The 24930-nt window shown below is 36.7% G+C and overlaps 1 protein-coding gene across 6 annotated transcripts in view; it reads right to left on the bottom strand.

The window, feature by feature from the left end:
• Positions 1-2700: 2700 nt before the first annotated feature.
• RBPJ (recombination signal binding protein for immunoglobulin kappa J region) overlaps positions 2701-24930 on the bottom strand; it is a 203268-nt gene continuing 181038 nt past the window's right edge. For all 6 annotated transcript variants that reach the window (XM_010963034.3, XM_045522693.2, XM_045522695.2 and 3 more), the window contains 8 exons: positions 21523-21688; positions 17138-17312; positions 13011-13148; positions 12751-12863; positions 8839-8979; positions 7637-7792; positions 7189-7292; positions 2701-7030 (listed from right to left, as the gene is read on the bottom strand). In XM_010963034.3, coding sequence (XP_010961336.2) covers positions 6715-7030; positions 7189-7292; positions 7637-7792; positions 8839-8979; positions 12751-12863; positions 13011-13148; positions 17138-17312; positions 21523-21688 — 1309 coding nt within the window. In that variant the 3' untranslated portion in view covers positions 2701-6714. The remainder of the gene's footprint in view (positions 7031-7188; positions 7293-7636; positions 7793-8838; positions 8980-12750; positions 12864-13010; positions 13149-17137; positions 17313-21522; positions 21689-24930) is intronic.

A 24930-nucleotide genomic window follows, 5' to 3' on the forward strand; every position in this document is an offset into this window, starting at 1 on the left:
CTAAATTTACCAGATGACGTTGGACAAACCCTGAGCCTGTGTCTTCATCTCTAAAACAGGCACATTAGCTCAGAGTTGTGGTCAGGATTAAATAATGGCCATAAAACAATTAACAGTGGTTAAAGTGACTTCTTCCTCAGTCTTGCGTCTCCCCTTGTCCCTCAGCCCAAGTCCATTTTATCATCTTAGCTAACTAGTGAGAACTCCAACCAGGACTTAAAAGTGCAGGAAACCTAAATACCATCCTGTAGACGGGCATCAATAAACTGTAATCTAGAAGGTTTTGGGGAAGGGTCCGGTTATGGACTGAATTGCTTCCCTCCCTCAAATTTCACATTGTAGCCCGAACTCCCAATGTAACTGTATCTGGAGATGGGCCTTTAGGAGATGATTAAGGCTAAGTGAGGTCACAAGGGTGGCGCCCTAATCAGATAGGACTTCAGAAGAGATGAAATCTGTCAGGTGAGGATACACCTGAAGAGCACACAGCAGGAAGGTGGCCATCTGCAAACCAGTAAGCGTCCTCTCCAGAACCTGACCATATTGGCATCTTGATCTCAGACTTCCAACCTTCAGAACTGTCCATGAGAAAATCAAGTTCTGTTGATAAATCTACCCAGTCTATGGTATTTTATTATGGCAGCCTGAGCACAGTAAGACAAGCCCTTAGGGAAAATTTTCAGGGAACAGCCACACCCTACTGAGCTCAGAGACCAAAATATTATGGGCCATTTAAAAATTCCTGGTTGAGTCTTAACTAATTCCAACCTCTGGCACTACCCAGATATAAAAGGGATGGATATTCATGCTTCTAAGCAAGTAAGGTGCGTATTCCATTATCCTCCATGTAAGGTTCTTCCCAAAGATCACACCATCTGCACCTTTGGAATCTTAACGACAATGTGAAAATTCCCAGGGGACCTCTTAGACTCTCTAGAATAATCAGGGATTAAAGTCACAATGATTGTCCTCAAAGTCATGGTTATTTTCCAAAATTTTTCATTATATTATCTATTTATCTGAATTAAGAACTTAGTTGTGAACGCTTAAGAAGAAAACCAGAATCACTCACATTGTGTTGTGCGGCGAGGAAGGAGAAGTACCTTGCAGGGAGAAAACTCAGTTCTAGGAAGAAAGAACCACTGTTCCGGACAGCTCAAGAGGCCACCGGGCATGGCCTCGTCACACTCGAATCCTTTACATGAACATCAGGGGGGTTTCTGGATTGAGAGTTTGGGATTTAACTGACCCCAATTTGTCCAGCACCAGGAGAAAATCATCCAGGCCAAGGTGCTGGGAAGGACTGACCTGGATGTCTGACTGGCGCGAGTGAGTGGGCAGTGGAATACAAGGAGGTGGAAAGCAGGGACTACAATGGATTATGCTAGAAAGAACTGGACACACACCTAAAAGTCATACTTACCTTTTAAAAAACGTGCCATAGAATACCACATTTTAAAGTACCACTTCCCCAAAGTAAAACATTCCATCAATTCCAACAGCTGTAAAATCACCTATTTGTTTAGCATGTTTCTTATTATAGTTAAAACTTTGTCCCTTTTCTGGTTATTAGAGTAATTATCTGCCTTTTCTATAAACCAAGATGAGTCATGGTTTTTACATATGTGTGCATAACACCTTAAACTATTGACTGAATACCTGTGTACCATGCACACAAACGACAGTATCCTTAACACCGAGAACTGTGTTTAACTGTCCAGTCTTGCAGGTCCTGGCGGGCTGTGACATACAGTTCCAGCTCTTGGCCTTAAGCTTTAGCGTCTAACATAGGTCAAGGTGAATCATCTCATTTACACTTTATATGCATCAACTTAATCTGTTGCCCTCACTGTTACTAGCACTAAACCAGGGGTTTTTAGGGTTTCTTTAGTGTATCTTTCTAGATTTTGGTTGTTTGCTTGTTTGTTTTGAGGAGAAGACTTCCTTCTGTCATCACTCACTACTAGAACCTGATGTAGCTGCCCTGTGAATTTTTAACTGGAAACCATCTAGGGGTTCAATGACCCCCCCACACACACACACATGATGCTTCTTTCCTAAGCCTGCTTAGAAAGTGATCATGCACTGTTTACAGCAAGGGGTACAAACATTACTCTCTTCTAAATTCTAAATTAAGGAACTGTTACCAATCTCTGCTGTTAAAGACCTCACAATTCAAATTCCAACTAAAATGTTTCTTATTTAACAGTCACTATTTTTAGAGGAAGGTATCTTTCGCAAAATCCTGATAACTTTGCTCTTATTTTTTCTTTCTGGGGGAGGTCAGATAAATGAATTTGCTGATTTAAAAAGATACGTAACTTCCCCTTTTACTTTCTGTTTCCCTATTAAGCAAAGTATACTCTCTCTCTGATTAGGAGCCTCCACCAAAAAGCACAAACCATTACACGTTCTTTCGTACACCAGACCAAATGACATCCTTATATTGGAAAAGCAAGCTGTTGTTAAATAATGCTCTCTAATCTTGTTAAGATTAGCTCAAAACGTTCCTGAGATACCCCTTGAGTGACAAAGTCCATCTCCCCATTTATAAGGAAGGAAAACACAGTAACAAACCCCCAAAACAAACAAACAAAACTCTCTTTAAAGCACTACATAGTTTTTAAAAACATTGTAAAAAAATCAGCAAGGCCATCACTTTGATGTGATGTAGATTAGACAGCAAGGTAAGACTGTAAATACACAAACTAATACAGAATTTAATATCATCTTTATGAAATATTCTGAAATCAAAGACGGTAATACATGCATCAGGCACATCCAACAGAAGACTTTTACAATGGTTTACATTTCCTTTTTATTTATTTCTTGAAACTGCCCATATTGCAGGTTTCTCATGGATGAAATATGGAACTGAGCAGATTCTTTTTTCTACAAAATTATGGTATAAACTTGCTCAATGTTCTATCTTATTGCTAATAAACCTTACAGGCGCACAGTTTGTAAAATAAACCCCTTAAGGACTGAATGTGTAGAGCATGCTGCAAGGTACAAGAAATAAGCTAAAAATGAGCATATAAATCTACATCTGGACCAACACAGTACTGAATGCTGGCGAACATTTATCACAACACAGGGAAAAATTAATAAAAGGAGATACAGTTCAGTCCTGAAAGGGTTACATAGAAACCCTAATATATTATTGTTTCTAACCATTCATCCCACATTACAGTGCTTGAAAACAAAGTCAAAAGTCTGGCACAGAAAATTACACACATTTGTTCAGTACTCATCAGAAACACAGCTGCTTTTGAAATCAAAATAAGTAACTTGGTTAATAATTGAGTAACATTTTGTTTCAAAAAGGACCTTCCCCAACCCTGCCCCCCCGCCCTGGTGTGGATTATCTGATTAAACATGACTAGTTAGTTTAGTTCTCAAAACTGTGTTGGATAATTTCTGTGAGGGTACAGATGGTGCCGGTTTCATTAAAAACAAACAAAAAATTAACCTGTTGTAATCGCAAATAAGTCTGTGCAGTAAGAGTGACAAGTATTTCACTAATTAATACATACATGAGGATGCCTTTAGTTGCCACAGTTTAAGAAAAGTCAGCAGCAGGTTAAATATTTAATACTAGTGTTCAACTCGATAAAATCATTCCAAATAAAAAGGGCACTTTACATTTAAAAAAGGCTTTACATTTAAAGCCTTTGGCTTGCCTTCCCAATCTATGTGATCAATTCATTGTAACTAATAAAAACATTGGATAAGACTCAGCTTCTATGCATATTTTGAGAAACTGCATAGACTCATGAGAGCATAGGATACACTTCCAAAATAAAACATAAAAAAAACCCCCCAAAACTTATATGTGCTATACTTTAATTGAAGTGGTTACCATCCTGAGAGTCTTTATGAGGAAAAATGACCAGCATTGTTAATAATGCCACCACTGGGGGAGGGGCCATGTTCTACTAAACCAGAGGGCAAGGCTCCTATAAATTATACTTGAAAGTAATTCACAAATCCGTGAAAAAGGTTTTTAAGCAGCTGACAAAAGAACTACTGATAAACAATAAGCCACAAAAGACAAATCATTTCAGTCTTAAGTTTATGGTATGCAGAATGGCATAAAATAGTGGGGATAAATGCCTGTATAAGTATATTCTTGGACTTTTCAAAAAAAAAAAAAAGAAGAAGAAAAGGGTTTACAGTCTAGATATAGTTAAACAGTAAACAAACAAAAGTTCATTTTAATAAAGTCATAAACTTGAAAAATTATTTTGAATTGCAATCTGGGCATGGAATAATTTGTTCTTCAAAAGCATCTCATATGCTATCAGTTAATTAAATACAATTTTGTAACTAAATACAAAACCTGGGAAGTGGAGGAAACTTGTGGCCAATTCAAAGTAAAGCAGCACTGAAAACATTTCTGCGCTCTGAACAAAAAGCACTGTGTAAAGACTATTTCCAGACTCAACAGAGAGAGGAATAAATACTACTCAGAAATACACAAGTTTGCAAGAAAAAGCAGTAAACAGTTAAAACAAAGAAAGATAAGGCCACAATGAATTCTGCCCTTGGTCACTGAAACAGATTTATAGTATGAGGCAGGATTAGCTCACAAGAGAGAAGCCAGTGACTGGAGCAGACTTGAAGAGAGAAAGGCCATATACAGTATAATGCGGCCTGTGAGTAATTTAAAAGGCTTGCAGTAAAGAGAGAAGCACAATAACTTTGACTTAACCACTAACGTGTTTTACAAATGACCTCCCCCTTGAAAACTGAGGAAAAAGTGATTTAAAGATGCGAGGAACTGTATTTACAATGACATAGTCTGAGCAAGAGAATGAATGCTGAAGATATCAAAGCTGAGGGGGAGAAAAGCTACAAACAGTGAGGTTTTAAAATGTCTACTGATGGAAACTTTTCAAAATAGCCCAGGACACCAGAAAGACCATTTCTGTAGGGAAACACTGAAGGAAGTTACAGTTTTGCATTCGTAAGGTACTTGTGGCTCCTGTTTTATGGGACAGTAAAAGCTTACCACAATCTAGAGGTAGTTTTTACTCTAAGAAAGATGATTGTATGACTAGACCGTGTCCTTGAACATTACACACATGGTTCCTGTACTAAATGTAGCCCAACGAGTCTGCTGCAATTTCTAAGAAACCGAACAAAGGTATAACCGAAGTGCAGGAACAGAAGTGACATAAAAACGGTGAGCCCAGCATGCACGGCCAGCACACAAACCTGAATCTCAACTGAATGAAAAGAAATGCTTTCTGAGTAGGAGACATTCGTGAAGACACTCAGTACTGGGGAAGACAAGACAAAAAAAGAAAAAAAAAAAAAAAAAAAAAGGCAGGGAGAGAAATGGAAAGAAATTATATTTGCATTTTTATAATCTTACAACTATCTGTTACTTAAGTACTGTCTTCCAGCTATTTTAGTTGGTCATCTAGTAAAAGCATCTTGCTTTAGGGTTACAATGATGTTTTGGCCTAGGCTACCAAAAAAAAAAAGTAAATAAAAGCATGCTTTTGCTAAGATTTTCCTCATTATACAATAAGGGCACCATCTACCAATTGGTAGCAAATACTTCTCATGATATTTTTTTGTTATATGTCAACAAGGCAGAAAAACTCCCTGCTGAATGAAATCACTGGGAACATTCCAAGTTCAAAATAAAATGTTTAACTTACACATAATACAAGTTATGTACAAGATTAGGAGGGGGAAAAACCTGAACAAATCCTGGAACACAAAGATACATTTCTGCAGGGGAAAGGAGGAGGGAACACTGCAAAAATCAACATGTTCCATGCCATTAAACTCATTAACGACTAAATGGCCACATTTAATTCCAGGTAAAAGTTAGAACCTCTTGGATTACCACTATAAATACATTAAAAAAAAAAAAAAAAGGAACACAGAGAAATAACTATCAATGGTGACTGAGAATAGAGACTAGGTTAACGTATGTTGCATGTACTGCAGGCAAGGCAGAGGCATTTTTTTTTTTAAAGCTTTTGCACAGACTTCATATAATCTTAAAAAAAATAGGCAGGCCTTTACAAGATTTGACTTGCTGAAATCCAAACAATTTCAACCCATGAAAAGTCATAAGACTTCAGCTTTAAAAAAATAATAATAATAAAATAAAAAGAACAGTTCCAGCCTTAGACCAAAAAGACCTGGAAGAATATGGTAATTAGATTAACAAGCATGGTCAGGCTTGGAACCTGAATGTACTTAAGAGCAAAAACTCCAAGGGGGCAGGGAGAACCACCTATTTGGTAACAAAGGTGTGCTATATATTGTGATATAAAAAAAGGTATGGTGAAAATGTACCTTTTACTAAAGCTTATACAAGTTCCTTGGTCCATGAAAACTATGTTAGATTTTTGTCTTCTAGTTTGATTAACTTTTACTCCGGCCACATCTCTATTTTTTTGCCCATTTAAACAAAACCAAACAAAACCCAACCAAACAAAAATTACAGCTGAAAAAAAAAAAGGATTTCCAAAAGTTTGTACATTTTGATGGGTTTTTTTGTTTGTTTTACTGTGGCTTCTGCACTTCAAATCAGCACTTGTAGGTAATGGGGTTTCTGAATAGTAATTATCACCTGGTATGAAAAGTTTTCCCAAGAAACCACAAAAGATTGTTCATTTTTTTCTTTCTCCTTTTCTGTCAACACTGTGCAGCACTTAAGTCAGTGTGAGTCCTGGCAAAAGACGGCGGTTAGGACACGACTGTCGCTGTCGATGACGTGACGTTGGTTGAATTTGTGCTGACATTTGTGTAGCTTCCCTCGCTGTTTGTGTTTGATTCATTAGGGGGCACTTGGCTTGAATTGGCTCGAAGGATTGCTCCCGCCGCACTGCAATGTGGCCGCGGCCCTGGTTCTGGTGTGTAGGTAAAGGTAAGGCTGGTGGAATATATGATTCCGTCATTACGGACCAAAGTTACTGGAACCTGGACTGGCTGCCGGACCCATCTCCAACCTTCTCGGAATGCAGAAATGTCTGGGACAACACAGAGCATACTCTCTCCACATCTGAGGAGGAAACAGGAATCACTTAAAAGTGAGGCAAAGTTTAGAACTGAAACTTAAAATAAGGTTGCATAATACATTAAATTAGTATCAGGAAAGAATCTCACATACCCAGCCCCCATCAAAAACTCGGGATGATGTAAAAAAGTTGTTTTAAGTACCTGTACATAGTTTCAGCTTCTACATCCCCAAACCAAACTCGTAAATTTGGAGTGAAATTCTGTCCTGTAAGTTCAAGCATTGCTACGTCCCCACCGCCATTCAACTGCAAATCACAGAAAATCAGAACAATGTTAAGAAAACTTCCCATTTTTCATTCAAGTACACAGATGAGTTTCTCATTCGACTATCTAATTTGTGAGAAAATGGATAGTTAAAATGTTTCCATTAAATGAGATGATTAAGACAAAGTGAACTAAAAATATCTCAAGATAACATACAAGTTGACTTAAATTTAAATTTCTTGCATAAAACCATGCTCCTTCTATTTTCTTTTTTTAATCAACAAATGATATGTAACAAAAATCTAATTTATTGTGAAATGAAACCATGCTAAACCACAGCTGGGAGTGGCTGCGAAGGGCTCAGTCAGTGAGTAAGTGGTCTCACCTGAAGGCTTTCTACGACAGGCACAGGCGTGACTGGGGCCAGAACAGGGCCCATCCCCTCATAAAACGTATACTCTGCCTTATCCGTACTGATGATTGTCCAGGAAGCCCCATCATTTATCATCTCTTTATTTGGTTCTTTCGGGCATGGAGTGGCCTTATGAAAAAAGAATGTTTAGAAATTGAGTTTTATATACATCGCAGTGTAAGAATTTTACCAAAGTAACACTCATAGACTGGCATTAACATGAAGAGAACTTAGTATAAATTTATAAACTTCCCAAACATGGTGCTTAGCCAAAGCAAGCAGAATGTTAATATGCAAACCTCACATACAGGTAGCAGTTTTATTTTAACACAAAATATTTCAGTGATATATTAAAAATCTTTATAAACCAACACAGCCTTTCAGGGTAACCACTTAAGAGTACACCAGCACCTGCATAATTTCTTTAATAAAAGATGAGTATTTGTGATATAAACAGCTGTTTAAAACTCTTCAGGGATCCCTAAGAATGAGAGGGAATGAGAGCCCCTCCTGCTCAGAGATCAGCTGGAATCTTCCGTACTTTCAGCAGGAAGGAACCAAGATGCTAACTGACGATCCTCTACCCCTACCTTCAAACACCTAGGCCAGACCACCAGGGCTGGGCTGAGGAGACTGCCTGGGTGCGGCCATCTCGCTGGAAAAAGTCTCCAGGTGTTCACAAATGAGTGTCACGGGAAAGTGTAACTTCTATTAAATGACTCGTTCGTGTCACAATGTCCTCGTGAGAAAAGCCCTCAGAGTAAATACAGGTAAGAATTAGCTCTTGCCACCTGCCTTCATTACCACCTTGAGACCCCACTGTAAATCCGATGCGAATTATAAACCCTCCCCCAAAATACGCGTGCATCTATACACAATGTCATCTGTATGTAACCTCAGGGGATTCACTGAACATTCAAAATCTACTTTTGGATAACCTGAGGGGCTTTTTGTTCCCTGTTTCTCAGAGAACATCTTTATGGTTTTGAGTTCTTCCTTGAGGCAGGATGACTGCCATGTCTGAGGAACATCTGGGCTAAGGACCCTTGAACTTGAGATAAATACCTGAGCACAGCTTCATGTATTTGGGTACAGTTAACATTAAATGAGCTTCTATATGCTGCTAACCTAATAGTTCGCACATTTTAGATTTCACTGGTAATTTAAAAACATACCTGAAACTGGATTATTCTTTCTTGAGAAAGGCACAAGTACATTCTTTCTGTGTCCTTAAGGTAGAATGCACACTTATGGAGCTGTGACACAGGATCGTCTGCATCCAGTAATGCAGTCTGCTTATCAACTTTCCTAATTATCTATATTTCAACAATTAAAAAAGAAAAGGCCATCACATATGGAGAGTTTTCATTTCATTCACTGTCAAGAGTATGCAGAAAGAACATGCTATATAATAATACATCACAATTATCTGTCATATACTTACATATACAAAAGCATTTACAAACAAAGCTAGGTATAAAAAACACTTTGAGATGTCAAGCATGTTAAGAATGTGGAAATGTCACTTTGTTCAATGAACTCCTAAAAAAAATAGAGCAGGCAGGTACTTGTTTTCTGTATCAGTGCTTTTCAAACTTTAATGTCCATACAAATCATATGGGGTTCCTGTTAAACATGTATCTGTTCTGATCCTATAGACCACATGTGGGGCCTGATAGTCTGCATTTCTAGCAAATTCCCAGTTGATATTAATCCTGTTGGTCTATGAATCATATTTTGATCTGCAAGTTCAGATGACCTTTCCAAATAGACATAATTGACAAATATTCATTCCAACATCAAAGGAAAAATTATCTCTGAAGGCCATTACGGGTATGCTAGTCAGGACAGTCCATTATTATCTTATATGTTTTTTTTTTTAAAAAAAAAAACCTCTAATAGGTATCATTTTGCAGATTGGGAAACAGGCTCACAGGTCAGGTAAGTTCCTCAAAATCACCTGGTTAGTAGCTGACCGGCCAGAATGACTCCAGTGCTGGCTGCCTGCCTGGCCTGAGCTCTCTCCACTACACACTATGACCTTACAATCCATATATTCCACAAAACACACATGGATATCCGAGATCATCCTATCAAACCTTAGATGTTACTTATCACATGGAAAGTAATCACTGAGTGTTTGATGATTATGAAGATCACTCCCAACAGCATACAAACACATTAGAACTATTTCTCTTCTAAAATCAGAAGCAGGGTGGGGAGGGTGTAGCTCAGTGGTAGAGCGCATGCTCAGCATACGTGAGGTCCTGGGTTCAATCTCTAGTACCTCCACCAATACATAAGCAAATAGCCTAACTGCCTCCCCCCTAAAAAAAATTAATTAAAAAAAATCAAATCAAAAGCAAAGAAAACTCTTCCATGATTACACGTAAGTGCCCTTCCCTCTTACCACCCTGTTTCTCGTTCCCCTTTATGGAAAAATTCCTCTTCTTTACCGCCCCATCTCCTGAAATCTCCAGCCTTTTGTCTCAAAGTCTCCACTGCAACTGCTCTTGGCGAGGCCACTAAGTACTTCAAGACAGATGAATCCCACGGGCACTCCTGTCTTCATTCTTACTAGCTTTCTCAGAAGCATCTGACCCACACGTTCTTCTTCCAGGGATACACCTGCTGTAACTGGCCTTTAGTGGCCCAAAGCCAAGTCCTCAGACCTCTTCTCTCTCCACACCCCATACTTGCTACACTCTTCAAAGGCTAGCAACTTCTAAATTTCTATCTCCAGCCATAGCCTTTCTCGGGCACTCAGCTTATATATTTAACTACCTATTCAACAGTTCCACTAAAATTGCCTATTAGTAGGCCTCCCAGTCTTAAACAAAAACAGAATTTTTGATTTCTTCCTAAACGTGATCCTCCCTCAACTCACAGCTCAATAGATGACACCACATTCACTCAATCCCCAAACCTTGGAGTTATCCTAGACTCCTTGCTTTCTCTTACATCCAATCTGTCAACAAATTCTGTTAGTCTGTTTTCAAACAAATCAGTCACCTCTCATCACCTTACCAGTACAATCCCAGGTCTAAGATATCACCTCCTGCCTGACTTATGACAAAAGCCCCGCCACCTTCCCCTCTGCTTCCACTGCTTTATCTCTATGCTGTCTTGTCCATAGAGCAGCCAGGATTATTCTACCAAGCACAAACCAGCCACCATTCCCTGTTTAAAACCCCCCAGTGGCCTCTCACCACACATAGATAACGTAAAGTCCTTACCCCAGATACAGAGAGGGACTTGACAAGGTGCTGTCCTAGACTAACCTGGCGGCATCGTTTCCTGTCACCTGCCCCTCCATCCCTCCCCTGGCTCTAGCAATGGCTTCCTTGCTAGTCTTCACACATTCCCTTCCACCTTAAGTTCTTTTTGTCCTCATTCTGTCTGCCTAGAATGTTCCTCACCCACTTTTTGGTTTCCCAGCTTCATTCTGGTCCCTGTTCAAAGAGCCCTACTTCCAAAAGGCTTCCCTGACCACTCTAAGCAGTCCCCCAGCTCCCCATCCCTTTATCCTGTTTTAATTTGTCTTCCTATCACTTATATTAACCTTTTTAGTGCATTACATGGGTATTTCTGTAGCTGGTTTTTGTCTGTCATACTACCAAAACGTAAGCTCCAAGAGGAAAGGAAGTCTACCTTGCTCACCAATGTATCTCCAGCATCCAGACAGTGCCTGGCACATAGAAGGTTATCAGTACGTTGTTAATAATGGTACTGCAACTTTCCCTAAGGCATTCTCTGGGTCCTTCTTTTTTATTGCAGTATTTTTATACTCAGAGCCACATAGTTTTGAATGTTAAAATATTCAAATAAAGAGGACTTTCAAGCAAGGCAGACTGGTACTTTACATGAAACTGTAAGTGAAAACACTATTTTAAGATTTGAGTCTGTCTTCTAAGTGGTCCATATATAGGCTGTTGCTGATCACAGGCATAACCTCTGAATTGTGCTTTTGTAGCACAAACATTTAATGCCAAAGCAAATAAACATTATTGTCCTTAGAATAGAATGACACAAAATGAATGAGAAGAGAAAAACTAGAGCAGAGGTTGCTTTGATTTGTTTTTCTTTCCAATTTTTACACCCTTCTTTCCCTACCTTTCCTCTTTTTATAATTTGTTTTAGTTTCAAGGTTTTATAACTTAATATTACTATGTTTCACATATTTTGGCTTATTAAGTTGAAATGGGAAATAAAATCACCTTGTACAACCATGACATAGAAAAATATAACAAAACAAAAATAAAATGATGCATTTACTTAGATTAATTATAGATCAACCCAGTACTGCTGTAATAGTCCCAGAAAACATCAGCCAATGAAATAGTCCATCAAAGAGATAAATACAAAGCATATTCAGGAACAGTAAAGCTAAATGATCTTCTGTTCACTCAACACTGACCTCGAATCAAACTTACTCATAAATCCCCTCCATCTTTAATACAACTACATCGTGTTCTGTTTCAGAAAAGGAGGGGGAATACAGTAGAGGGTGTTTAAGGGGTTTTGCTTCATTTTGCTAAGAAAAGCAGTTTTTTGTTTTTTTTTTAGTTTCAAAAAGCCCTAACCACTAATCCTCTCTCCAAGAGTAAAAAAGATACCAATTTTATTTAACTTTTAAATCTATCTTCTTGTGGGAGAGTAAACTAATAAAAATTATGCTTGTATTTTTAAAGAAATTTAAAATTTCTATGCTTTTGAAAACCTGGTCCTATGTTGGGATGCAGCAGGTACCACAAAAAATGAGTAATGCATCTGCGTTAAGAAACCATACATCATATTATAATTTTATAGTGCCCTCTATCAAACATGTTTAATATACAACCAAAATTTATTAAACATAGTATAACAGGAAGTCATTAAGAATGTATTGATAAAAATTGAGTAATTGCTTTAAAGCATTTTTTAAATAAGGTGGGCTATAATTGCCAATGATAAACAGCAATGATTATTGATATATTCTTTCTAAATTAAAAAGCATGAAATTGAGGTGTATTTTTACATTTGAATGTTGTGACTTTTCTGTTTTCTTAATTTTTACTACATATATCACTAAAAAAGTAGAGCCATACCAATCTTGGGAGTGCCATGCCAGTAACTGAACATACAAGTTTGACCGTTTGCCCATAATGGATGTATCCATCGCGGACTGTGAATTCCTCTCCTTCTGATTCATCATCATCCACTGCAGCGCAATGGAAACAGAGATCAAATTATCATCTATTAGAATTCACTAATCTATGACAAAACTTAATATATTTGTATGTCTTTCTATCAAAAAGAATTTAACAATTTCTCACTAAAAACATCAAATGCATATTTTTATACTTACAGAGATGAATGTAAAATGCTCCCCACTGCTGAGAACTGGCATGGAAATTACCTCCTTCTACATGCAAGTATCTGGTACTAACTGTCTGGGATCGAAGTCGATTAAACAGAGCCACCTTTGTTCCTGAGGCAATGCATACTGCAAAGAAAAAACAGCTCTTATTTATGTGATGGGAGTGGGGGTGGGAGTGGAGAGCAAGAAGGGAACTGTATCTGGTAAGTTATGACTATTCTTTATTATAGTTTAATAATTAATAAATTCTAACAATTTTTAATCCTCCAAGAAAACACAGATACCCCCCCCAAAATCAAGAGAACTCTTAATAATGCCAAGCTAAGGACACATAATATGTCCATAAAAATCATTTTTAAATGAGAGCTACACAGTATGTTTAATGTAGTGCTATTCATTAAAAGGAAGTTACTTTTAAAATAATAAATGTCCATAACCATAACGTTACCAGGGAAAGGGGGTGGGAAGGGACAAATATGGGAGTTTGAGATTTGCAAATGTTAACCACTGTATATAAAAATAGACTACAAACAAAATTCTTCTGTATAGCACTATATTCAATATCTTGTAATAACTTTTAATAAAAAAGAATATGAAAATGAATATAAGCATATATATGCACGACTGGGACATTATGCTGTACATCAGAAGTTGACACACTGCAACTGACTACACTTCAATTTAAAAAAAATTTAAAATAATAGCTGTCCAACAGGAGGAAATTGATTGAATAAACTATATCATTCACCTATTTAAATAATGTATCTAAATGTACTGAAAAGAAAATACCTCCCCGAAATGTCACTGAATGAAAAGCAGAATATAAAACACTCTTTATGCTGTGGTTTCATTAGGTAAATATACATACATTTTTAAGTGGCTGCATGTGTCTCCATATGTTCACATCCAGTCCTATGGAATATATTCATAAAGAGGGGTCTAGAAGGATGTTTACCAAAGTTGATGGCATTGCCTCTAGATACTGTGATTTTAGAGATTTGGTTTCTTTTAAATACTTTAAATATAGCAAAGCATGAAAATTCTTGAAAAAATAACCACATCTATGTAAGTGGGAAATACTCCAAAAGTGAAATACGTTCTCTGCCATCAAGAAACTTAGAGTCAACAGTAATACAAAGTTAAAGAGGTTAAATAAAACCATGTAATTTGAATTGGAAACAGCCTAAACGCATATTATCTACCTCCTGATGCAAGGACACTACACCACTATGAAGTAGCCTTGCCCTCCAGCAACAAACAACAACAAAAAAGGACCAAAGAACAACAAACTTAAATCTGATCAAGCTTCTAAGAGTCTCATGCTCTACGGGCTGAGCTAGCCGGGCACACTGATCAAGCTTCTAAATTAACTACTGACAAAGACTCTCTCTGGACCAAACTTCAAACAGGCTTCTCTGAGCCCTGTTTTCACTAAGATCCTTCCTTAGGCCCTGTCACTGCCCTGCCTAGACCAATTATTGTAAGAATCCGAAGTCATCCTCCCACCTTTGATATGTGATCAAGTTCCTTGCCCCCAGCTTTATATCTGATCACCTAGGCCTGTCTTTACAAAACTACTGGTAAGCTAGTTTGTCCAAAATCCCCCTGCCCTTATTATCTCCTCTTAGTAATTTTCCATCTACTGACCCCCTCAACTCTGCTCCTTGGCTATAAATCCCCACTTGTCCTTGTTTTTATTTAGAGTTGAGTTTAGTCCTATACTGAAGTCTCAGTTCACTACCACAATAGTAGTGAATAAAATCTGTCTTAACCACTTTTAGTTAGTTTCCAGCTCCGTTTCTAAAGCTTTGGCACCCAATTTATAGAAAAATACATTAAACTACACCAGGGAAATACAATTAGCAAATCCAGTATGTGGAAATCTCTTGTGGTCAACTGACTCAGTCTCTTGAATAAATAAATTAAAAGAAGGGAGAGAGAGTGAGAGTGAGAGAGAGGGAGAGGGAGAGAGAGAGAACAGAGAGATGGAGAGAAAATCCACAAATAAAAAATGCTCAAGGACATGTCAACAAAATATATAGTGTAACATCTCATGGATCTTACTTGATTTTGATTCAAACAACAGGCTAAAAAAACTCCCCACATTTTAAACAGTTTTAACTTTGAGCACTGACTGGGTATTTAATGACACTAAAAATTATGTCTTTTTATAGTTGGCTTATGTTTGTTTTTATGTGATCATGGTACTGTAATCATATTAGAAAATGAGATTCTAGATATTTCAGAGATACACAGAAACATTGATAGATGATATAATGTTTGCGGATTTGCATAAAACTAAAATGATGGCAAAGGAGAGTGTGGGTAAGGTAGAGTTACAGATGAAGATGAATTAAGCCTGGCCTGGAGTTAAGATCACTGCTGAAAGTTAAGAGGATGAACACAAAAGGTTTCATGTCATTATGCAAGCTACCTTAGTATGTTTGAAAATTTCCATAATATAAAGCAAATGATGATAATAATGACCAAGTGGACTAAAAACCATCCATTATATAAACCCCATAAGTTCATAATAAAACAAAACAAAAGCAAGGAAATAGACCAAAATCCTAAAACCTCACTGGTCACCTTCAAAGAATACATTGCTATTTTGCAAATTATAAACAAGCACTTATCCTGCCTTTTCTCCAGACTACATTTAAAGCAAACATCCAACAAATGTAAAGTTTAAGAATAAAAAAGAATTAAGAAAAGCATCACTTTGTGACCCTTAATGAAATGCTGCATTTAAGCAGCCATCATCAGGGCTACTAAAATCATTTGGCTACAGGTTGCTGAGGAACTTTATAACTGATGAATTAGGCTAACAGCTCACCTTACTATAACCCATCTTAACATAACAAGAAGTGGGATAACCACATATTATATGACTTCTGATTGGTCAGAAATGAACACTTATAGGACCAGCTAACTCTAAAATAAAGTCTAACCAGCAGTTTATGGAAAATATGAGAGGCAGAGGAACGTGTAATCAGCCAGATCCAGAAAATGGAAATTCCACGGGAAAAATGGTCAGTCTCTTCAACAAATAAATAACACGGAAGGAAAAAAAGGCTAGTGGGGAAGAGAAGAAACTATTACAAATTATTATTAAAATTTATGAATTTTGTTTGGATCCAGGTTTGAATATATAAGTCAACTTAAAAATAACAACAAAACCACAACTGTAAAAAGATATTTCTGAGATGATATGGCAAATCTGCACATGGACTGGCCATTAGGTGGCATTAAAGAACTACTATCAACTTTTGTTGGCATATTGATGTTTAAAAGAAAACGATCTGTTAGAGAGTCACTGTTGCAAAAAAGGTTGAAAGGATAAGATGTTTGAGATTTACATTAAAAAATTCTAGGAAAAAACTAGAGGAGGAAGGTGGTGGTGATAGAGATAATGAAACAGAAGTGGTAAAACCTATTGAGGCCAGGTGGATGGTCACCTTACACTACTTTCTCCCTTTTATTTAAGTTTGAACGTTTTCATTATAAAATGTTAGAATGAAAAAAGAAAAATGGCTGTAGAGGTTGAAATGTATAATTCAAACAGCATTTATCTGCCATAGTCTAAAAATGTGCTGGTGAGATAGCAGTCTCTGCCAGAGCAACCATGTCAAAATTTTTGTTTTAGGTCTCAGGATGGCCTTCCAAAGCCCATTTGATGTAAGAGTGTTTCTCAAAGGGGTGCTTTTGATACTCTGCATGGACCAACTCTTTGTGGAATAGGAATTATCTTTGGCACTGCAGGACACTTAGACACTCAATGCAAACATTACTTCCTCTGTCACTGTGACAGCAAAAAGAAAAATAACTCCAATATTTCCAAATGCCTCTGGGGGGGCAGTGAGGAACCAACTCTGGTTAAGAATTACTTCCCTAGACCAGGCACTGCCCATTTTGAGTTTAAAAAAAAAAAAAAAAGACAATAAAGACAGCAATAATAATTGAATGTGATATTTTCAGAAGTGAGGGCCACAAAAATATTTGTGAAGAATGAATGGGCTACTGAAAAGCAATTTTTAATTTAAAAAATAGTTGAATTTGTCTTACTAATTCATGCTGAGAGTTGGGGATAAAAAAGAAAACTCAAGTATACATACAGTCAGCATTTTTCAACGACTGCTTCTTTTTGGAAGGTTTGGAGATGACTTTTATCCGCTTGCTGAGGAACACACCGATGTCATCACTGTTGCCATAAAACATCTTTACAGACAACATGAAGTGCTTTCTCTTGTCCGAATCAGATATGTACAATGTTTTGGCCGTGCAATAGTTCTGCAAAAGAAAAGGAAAGTTTTAGTGGCACCAATACCCTGTTAGTTATGCACCTACCACTCAGAATGGCTATCACTAGGTTTGGTTAGACTTAAAGGCAGTAATTCCACTGAAGAGCTTGATAAAACCAACTGTAAAAAGTACTGAAATTGATCTCTGAAAACAAAGTACAAAGTCTTCCTTATCAAGTATACCAAATACTAACATTGTATTGTTTTGCCCATCAAAAAGACTTCTAAAAGATGGTCTTTTCTTGTTCTATATTGTTCTACAACTATTTCACAGAATTACCAGTGTTACAGCAGTATTTTTTTTAAAATAAAATTCTACAGTTAAAAAAAATCCACAATTGTCTTTCTGCAAATAAAAAACAGAAAGAAGGCTATCAGAATTCAATCAAATTATGTGAAAGATTTTACCACTGGTCCTTCTCAAAATAGTACATACAATTTTTTTATATATAGCCGAACACTAAAGTAACCACTGTATGTCTGAAGAAAGCAATGTTAGACTAACTGGATGATTACACTTTAAAGAACTATTTTTTTTTAAATGGCCAACTTTGCTGAATGGGATAATTCATATTGTTTCACCAAAAGAACAGAATTTAAAGGCACTAGAGAAAATAAATACAGTAAGGTATTACATCAGTTTATCAGAAAATAAATTCTGGTAACTGAGAAGACAGTATTAAAGAGTAATAGCACTTGCAAAACAATTAAGATACTCTGAAATGCTGCTATTTCAACTATATATGACAATTCTAAAATCTTTTCTATTCCCCTGATCTCTGTGAATTAGGGAAGAGACTAAATTATTGATCTCCTTTTCCAGATTGCGTAAGTAATGCTCAAACACAGCTTAAACATTTAAAGTACCTGAATTACATTTAAAAAAAAATCAATGCTATACTTTAAAATTAGGCTGAACAAATTTCTTTTACTACCTCTGCTGTGTGTTCCTTTTAAAAAGTAGGGCAAATGCCACTCATTCAGAAAATAGCTAATGTGTGGAGGTTTTTGAGTCTTTAAAATATTACTCACAGCCAATTTTAGTAACAGAACAAAAATAGTGCCATAGTTTATTTAATTTCTTAACAGCAAAGTTATATAAGAAAATCTAGGTGCCATCTTGAATATTTTACACTTGATTAAGTTTTTATAAATTCAAAAGCTTTGAGAGGCTTTGTTCGGCAGAAAACAAAGTTACGATAAAGCTAATAATAGTAAAATAAGAAAAATAAAAAAAAAACAGCACTTTGCACTCACACAACTCCTTTCACTCAGGGACCTCCAAGTGCTCAGGGATGCTGAGTCATCAGTCCGCTATACTTTAAAAAGCACTGAGGGTCAAATAAAGCCTAAATTATGGGACTGTTCTGCAACATAAGACAAAGTCTAGGAAAATGGGTATTGATACACTAAAGCAGACAGTTGCAAATGAAATTTGTATCTAAATGATGGCAATTACATTCTAAAGGCATAACAAAAATAATGAGATCACTTAATTTGAGTGTTAACATCAAGGGATATGATCTATATCAGAAAAGAGAAAATACTGAAATGTAGCATAAATTAGAAGATAGACGGGCAAACAGGAAAGGAGAAAAGAGCAGAGAAGATTAGATGGTAATACCTACACTCAAAGGACTTGATTTCGTTTGGAAAAAAGCAGATATACGTATACCTCCTTGGAAGGAAAGGAAATACATCCCTAATCACAAAAGTAAGTATTTCAAATCTAAATCCTGAGATAGCTTTATTAGCTTATATTTTAAAAGACTGTAAGACCACTAACCACAAACTACTCAAATTTCATAAGAGAAAACCGGGGAAAGTCACTGACTCAAGAGAAGTATTACGACTTTAAGAAAATAAGTAAATAAAAACTGAAGTTACATAGGCTTCATCATACCAAAGGCTAAATTAGATAACAAAATTCTAGAACATGGCATATAATAAATTTTTCTATAAGACAAAGAACAGTTTAACTTAAAAATTTTGAAGCTCTTCAGGCAAGAAAACGTTTGCCCTGAAATGAAAAAGAAATACTAGGTATAATGCTACAAAGATATTATAGAAATATTTGAATTTTAGAATTTGAATTATAGAAACAAAATAATGCTAGCAAAAGAAGTGTAGGGGATATAATTTTTAAAAATAAAAATACAAGTGTGCTTATTAGATAAATAATTCATGTTGCAGAGCAAACTATGCAAGACATAAAACTGAGGAAACGACTATTTAAGAAATTAAAAACATCAGATCCAAAATATTATCAACATATAGTCAAATATCATGACAATAAAAATAGGGGCTACATATACTAGAACTCTGCCATAATGAATATTAAAGTAAGCACAAATACCCAATAATGCAAAATAAATATTCCTCCCTTTTCTATAATGACTAATTAATTCAATGAACAGACTTGAAGGAAAATATTACCTTAAATGAGTGGAGGTTGAGACAGGAGTCAAAGTACCTCTTTCTGAGGTTCAGCATCCATCCCACCACTTGGTCCATCCTTGCCTACCTGGATCCAAACTTACCTCGTTTTTGTACCTTTATGCTCTAAGCATGTTTATGTTGTTCTTTGTGCCCAGAATGCCTCCTCCTGACTCTCAACAAGTCTTACTCTATACAGACTTCTCTAATAGGATTTTTGATTAAAACTAAATAGTAACATATAATTTTGGCTTATAGACACTCTACCAGCCTATAAACGAGGTGTTTCAAGTACTAGTTAATGCTCAAGCTCTCAGGTTTTCATTTTCTCTTCTGCAAATTTCTAGGGCTTGGGGAAAGGATATAACAATAGAAGTTGAAGAAAGATGTGCTAGGCAATGATGCTGAGAAAGGCAAGTGGGGATGCTGTTTGGCATCGCCTCCCTTAAAACTGCTGGAAGCTGAAATCGGTCAAAGTGAGCACTGAAGGTCAATTAACACAGTTACATGCACATGTAGCTAGAGTCCCTGGCTTCTCACGACCTATCTGGTTATCATTCACAGTTCCAAGTGTCTAGATGCACAGCTTGGAGACATGTAACTGAGACTTTCTATACAACGAAAAACAGATGAGATATGACCAAGGATTATTTGTTCAACCCACTACTTAAATATATCTTTTACTTTGGCTCAAGGGTTATAATTCAGAAATATTTTATACTGCTCTATTTTAAGATGAAACAACTTTTATTGTAGGTTTTATCCCACACCTAATTTAAAATACATAGTTGACAAGCCTTACCGATGAAAATTATAAAGACACAAATGACATAAACATACTCAGATTTGAAGAGGTTGATATTAAGTCTTCTTATTGTGCTTGCTATCTGTAAAGTGACTAAAATTGAATTTGAGAATACAGATCCCCTAGTTCACCACCCTCAACCTTGCCCTCGAACTCCTATCCCTAGTGTCAACTATAACACAGCAAATACTAAGATATTCAACAAGACTTACTGAATAAGGATATAGCTTTTTATGCACTATTTTAAAAAACATTCTTGTGGTCAGCTGAGATCAGAATTAAATATTTTTCAAATTTTAATATCAAGGGAAAACAAAGTAATAGTTAATGCTAAGTCAGTGAAGAACTATTTTTGAATACTAATGGTAGAGACTGAAATGACTGCTTTCTAATTTCATAATACACAATTACTAAAACTAATTCATAGATTTTATTCCTTAGCAAGTTAACCAAAGAAAATCCCTGTAAGTGAGTAAAGCTAATTATGGCTGTTCTTGTCTACACAGCATAGTTCTGCTCCACAGTGAAAGTAAGTAAAACATTTACGATCTTTATATAACCCATTATACTTTGCTTCTAGTATAAGACTAAAAGAGTGGAGTAAAACATTATTGAACTAGTATCCTCATTGGTGTTTGAATACCACGCCCCTGTCAGACGGATGAGCAATTAGCCTCCTAAATTTATGACTGGCACCCAACAGAAATCAGATTCACAGCCTGCTAAAACTGCTGGCAAGCTGAGGACACTTTTTGTGTGCCACCTTTATGCGTCAACAGCTCAAGCTCCATGAATCACGACTAGACTGAGAAGTTTAATTCTGGTTCTGATTTATATATTCAAAAAGTGCTGCCAAAAGCCATAAAAGAAAAAAAAAATCAACACACAAAAACAAATAAGGAAACTATATTCCGGTACCATAGAACTTTTATGGGGAACCAGCATAGTATTAATTTACCTTTCCTTCCAAGTTCAGCTGCTGCATTTCCTGGTCACTATTTCCTATTCCAATAAATGCACATGGTTGAGATTCTTGTTCAGAACAACCATCGCGTTCCATTTGTTCTTTTTTTTTCTTCCATCCACTGCCCATAAGATACACACAAGGAGGAGGGCAAAAAAACCTAAAACAAGGGGGAAAACATAATGCAATTACATTCGAGAAAGCATTTCCTTTTTTGAACATATGAATACAAAATCATATTCAACTACACAAAGTTAGCTCCTAAACATTTTGGTGAGGCTTTTTGTAATGCAAATAATTATATAACTGAAATTACACACTCAGTTCACCTAGATATTTTTTAGAGCAGAGAATATCCCTTTAAATTTTTGCACAGCTGAGTTTTGGACTACTGCAGTTCAACAAATTCAGCGTACTCTAACATATTACAAAACATGGCATGCCACCCCAGAATCTGCAATTACTGATTAAGGTCTACTAGAAATGAGGTATTATTAATTAATGACATTCTTGGTATAGATATTACACTTAACTTTATTTGGTAATTAACCTGGAAAATGGAATTAGAGCAATGGCCCAAAGTACAAACTTTCAAAATATTAATACAACTAGGTAAAAAATTAAAAACAAAATGAATCACTGGATTACTATGTCTTCTATATCTTACATCCTGCTGCATAAGGATGACTGCATGCATGTGGATGATGGACAGAAAAATACACTATATCCTTTCAACTCACAGACAACTAGCAGATTTGTTTTGCTAGCTGCCAAAACCAACTCACAAATTCTTCCCACCTAGATTAACTTCTGTATAATATTCTCTTAGCAATTATAAAATTATCTATTTCAAAGCATAGCTCAAGGCCCATACTTTACATAGTCTGGACCACCAATCCAGACCTTACGTAGGGTATAATTCTTTTGTTCAATCACACACACTGACTTATACATACTTTAAAACATTTACACCATGTCTCATCAAGGGGCCTGAAAACTCAGATACCTACTCAAATAGCTGCCAAGTAAACTCAAATAGTAGCCAGGTAAGTAACATAAATGGGTGGGCCAGGTGTACAATAAGTAAGTAGGAATTTAACCCAAAGAAGTAGGTTCCCTACTTGCTTTCTTGAAACACAATAGCCCTCATGGTAAGTCCCATTTTTTTGTATAGTTATGAGCATAGAAAATATTTTCTTAATTCTTTTAAACCCACCGTAAGGAAGAAAAAAAAGAGCTTAACTGCAACGATGAACAGCCACTGGTGTGTGACTCTCGTGACAAGGAAACAATAGGGAATCAAAGCAGCGAGGATACACGCGCTGCTTGCTTGTGGCTGAACTATGGGCACGGGGGCCCAGTGATGGTCACATCCTCCAACAGTTCTGATAGATGCTTGAAGTCAAATTTTATATGAAATTCCTAATTTTAAAATCTGGCAAAAATTTACACTTTTTACCACTTTTTAGGCCAACAATGTGCAGACTTAAAAAAAAAAAAAGAACTGTATTCACGCGTATGTCTATATATACACACACAGACACCATCAAGCTGACTGAGCTCTCAGGCCATCCTACGGGAAGGTGTGTCTCCTTGTTTGCTCTCCCCTCAGTACCTACCACAGTACTGGTTGAACTGAGTCAAAATATATGATAGCACCTACTTTCTACTCAACTCTCCAAAAGACGACGTTAGAGGTAATTTATATATAATTTATAAGAAGTGAGCTGGGTTTATTTAATATTCATTAATTCACCAAAAACTTCTTTACATCCCTAATCTGTACCAGGCACTGGGAATATACTAGTTAAAACAAACAAACAAAAAATTCTTGTCCTGATGGAACTCACACTCTAATAAGAAAGACAATTTAAAAAAGGTAAATGACTAAAATAACATATATACTCTGTCAGCTGATGGTCTAAATACTGAGGGAAAAAAATAAAGCAGGGAAAGGGTACTTAAAATGTAGAAGACTTGGGTGGCCAGGGAAAGCTTCTTTAAGAAGGTGACCTTGAGTCACAACATACAGCCATGGGTATCTATGGTAAGAGCACTGCAGAAGAGGGAACAGCACGTGCAAAGGTTCTAATGCAGGAAGGACCACAACGGACAGTGGGTAAACAACAGACCAGTGTGGCTGGAGCAGAGAGGAGGAGGAGAGCAAGAGGAGATGAGGCCAGAGTAATGGGGAAGGAGACCAAGTAGGCTGGAGGGGTCAAGCTAAGTGAGGAGGGAAAACTTCTGGGGTCTTCTCCTCTTTATCTGAACTAACAGAAAGGAATTGGAGCCACTTTTGTGCCTGCATACTGTCATTGTGGCCGTGGACACAGAGGTCACAGGCGAGGCAGTGGGCTCAGCTCCAGGTCACTCCAAGTGTGGAGGGATGCCTGGACTAGCTGGGTTGGTTCTGGAGCTGGCTCAGTTCAAGCCTACAACAGGGATCTTGCTGGCCTCTGATGCTGGGAATCACCCAATGCTTACCATGGCCAGACTCAAATACCTAGCTGGCATACTATCAGGAAGTTGAGAAGGCATCAATTTTGGAAACTTGTTTCCTATTGGCATTTTATTGAACAGTGACAGATATTAAGACTCCTTTAGTAGGCTGGTATACTAGTTATAAAACTCAAAGAGCTGTGCTTTAGTATAATGTACCAAATATAGTAATCAAATCAACAGGTTATCACAAAAGGTACTTGTATTTCACATCCAAAAAATATAGAGGACTGAAACTGTAAAAAGCTCAGGTGCTCCTGGTTTTCTCAAGGGCACTGTGAAAAAATGGCCTCAAACCAACAGGGCACAAAATCAGACAGGTTGACAAGAAATTCTTTATCACTTAAAACATTGACCAAAATTCTATACTGAAAGTGCTTTCCAATCATGTAATAAACCTAAGAAAAATGAGGACTCTGCAACTGCCTCTGAACTAGCTTTATTCTTATATCAATTGTACAACTACTCAGGAAAAGCTGTGATGCACGGGAGCACCAAATCCAATATAAGCATTCATATTATTTCCACCACAATGACAAGATCATATTTTAAATATTCCAACATTGCCACTCCCTAAAAGTTAGTTGATGAATCAAATCTTTTATTCCAGAGACTTTAGTAGTAATATAATAATCAAATAAAAGATGAGCACCTATACAAAAAAATGGGGGCAGGGTATAGCTCAGTGGTAGAGCACATGCCTAGCAAGCACGAGGTCCGGGGTTCGATCCCCAGTACCTCTATTACAAAATAAATAAATAAATAAAATATAATTACCTCCCCCTCACCCCCATAGAAGTATACAGTGCTGTATGTCAATTATATCTCAATAAAAACTGGAAGAAAAAGTATGATTTTTTAAAAATACAGACAAAAGAAAGGAAATTAAAGAGAGTAGGGGGT

Source organism: Camelus bactrianus, chromosome 2, assembly GCF_048773025.1.
Source record: "Camelus bactrianus isolate YW-2024 breed Bactrian camel chromosome 2, ASM4877302v1, whole genome shotgun sequence".
Taxonomy (NCBI): domain Eukaryota; kingdom Metazoa; phylum Chordata; class Mammalia; order Artiodactyla; family Camelidae; genus Camelus; species Camelus bactrianus.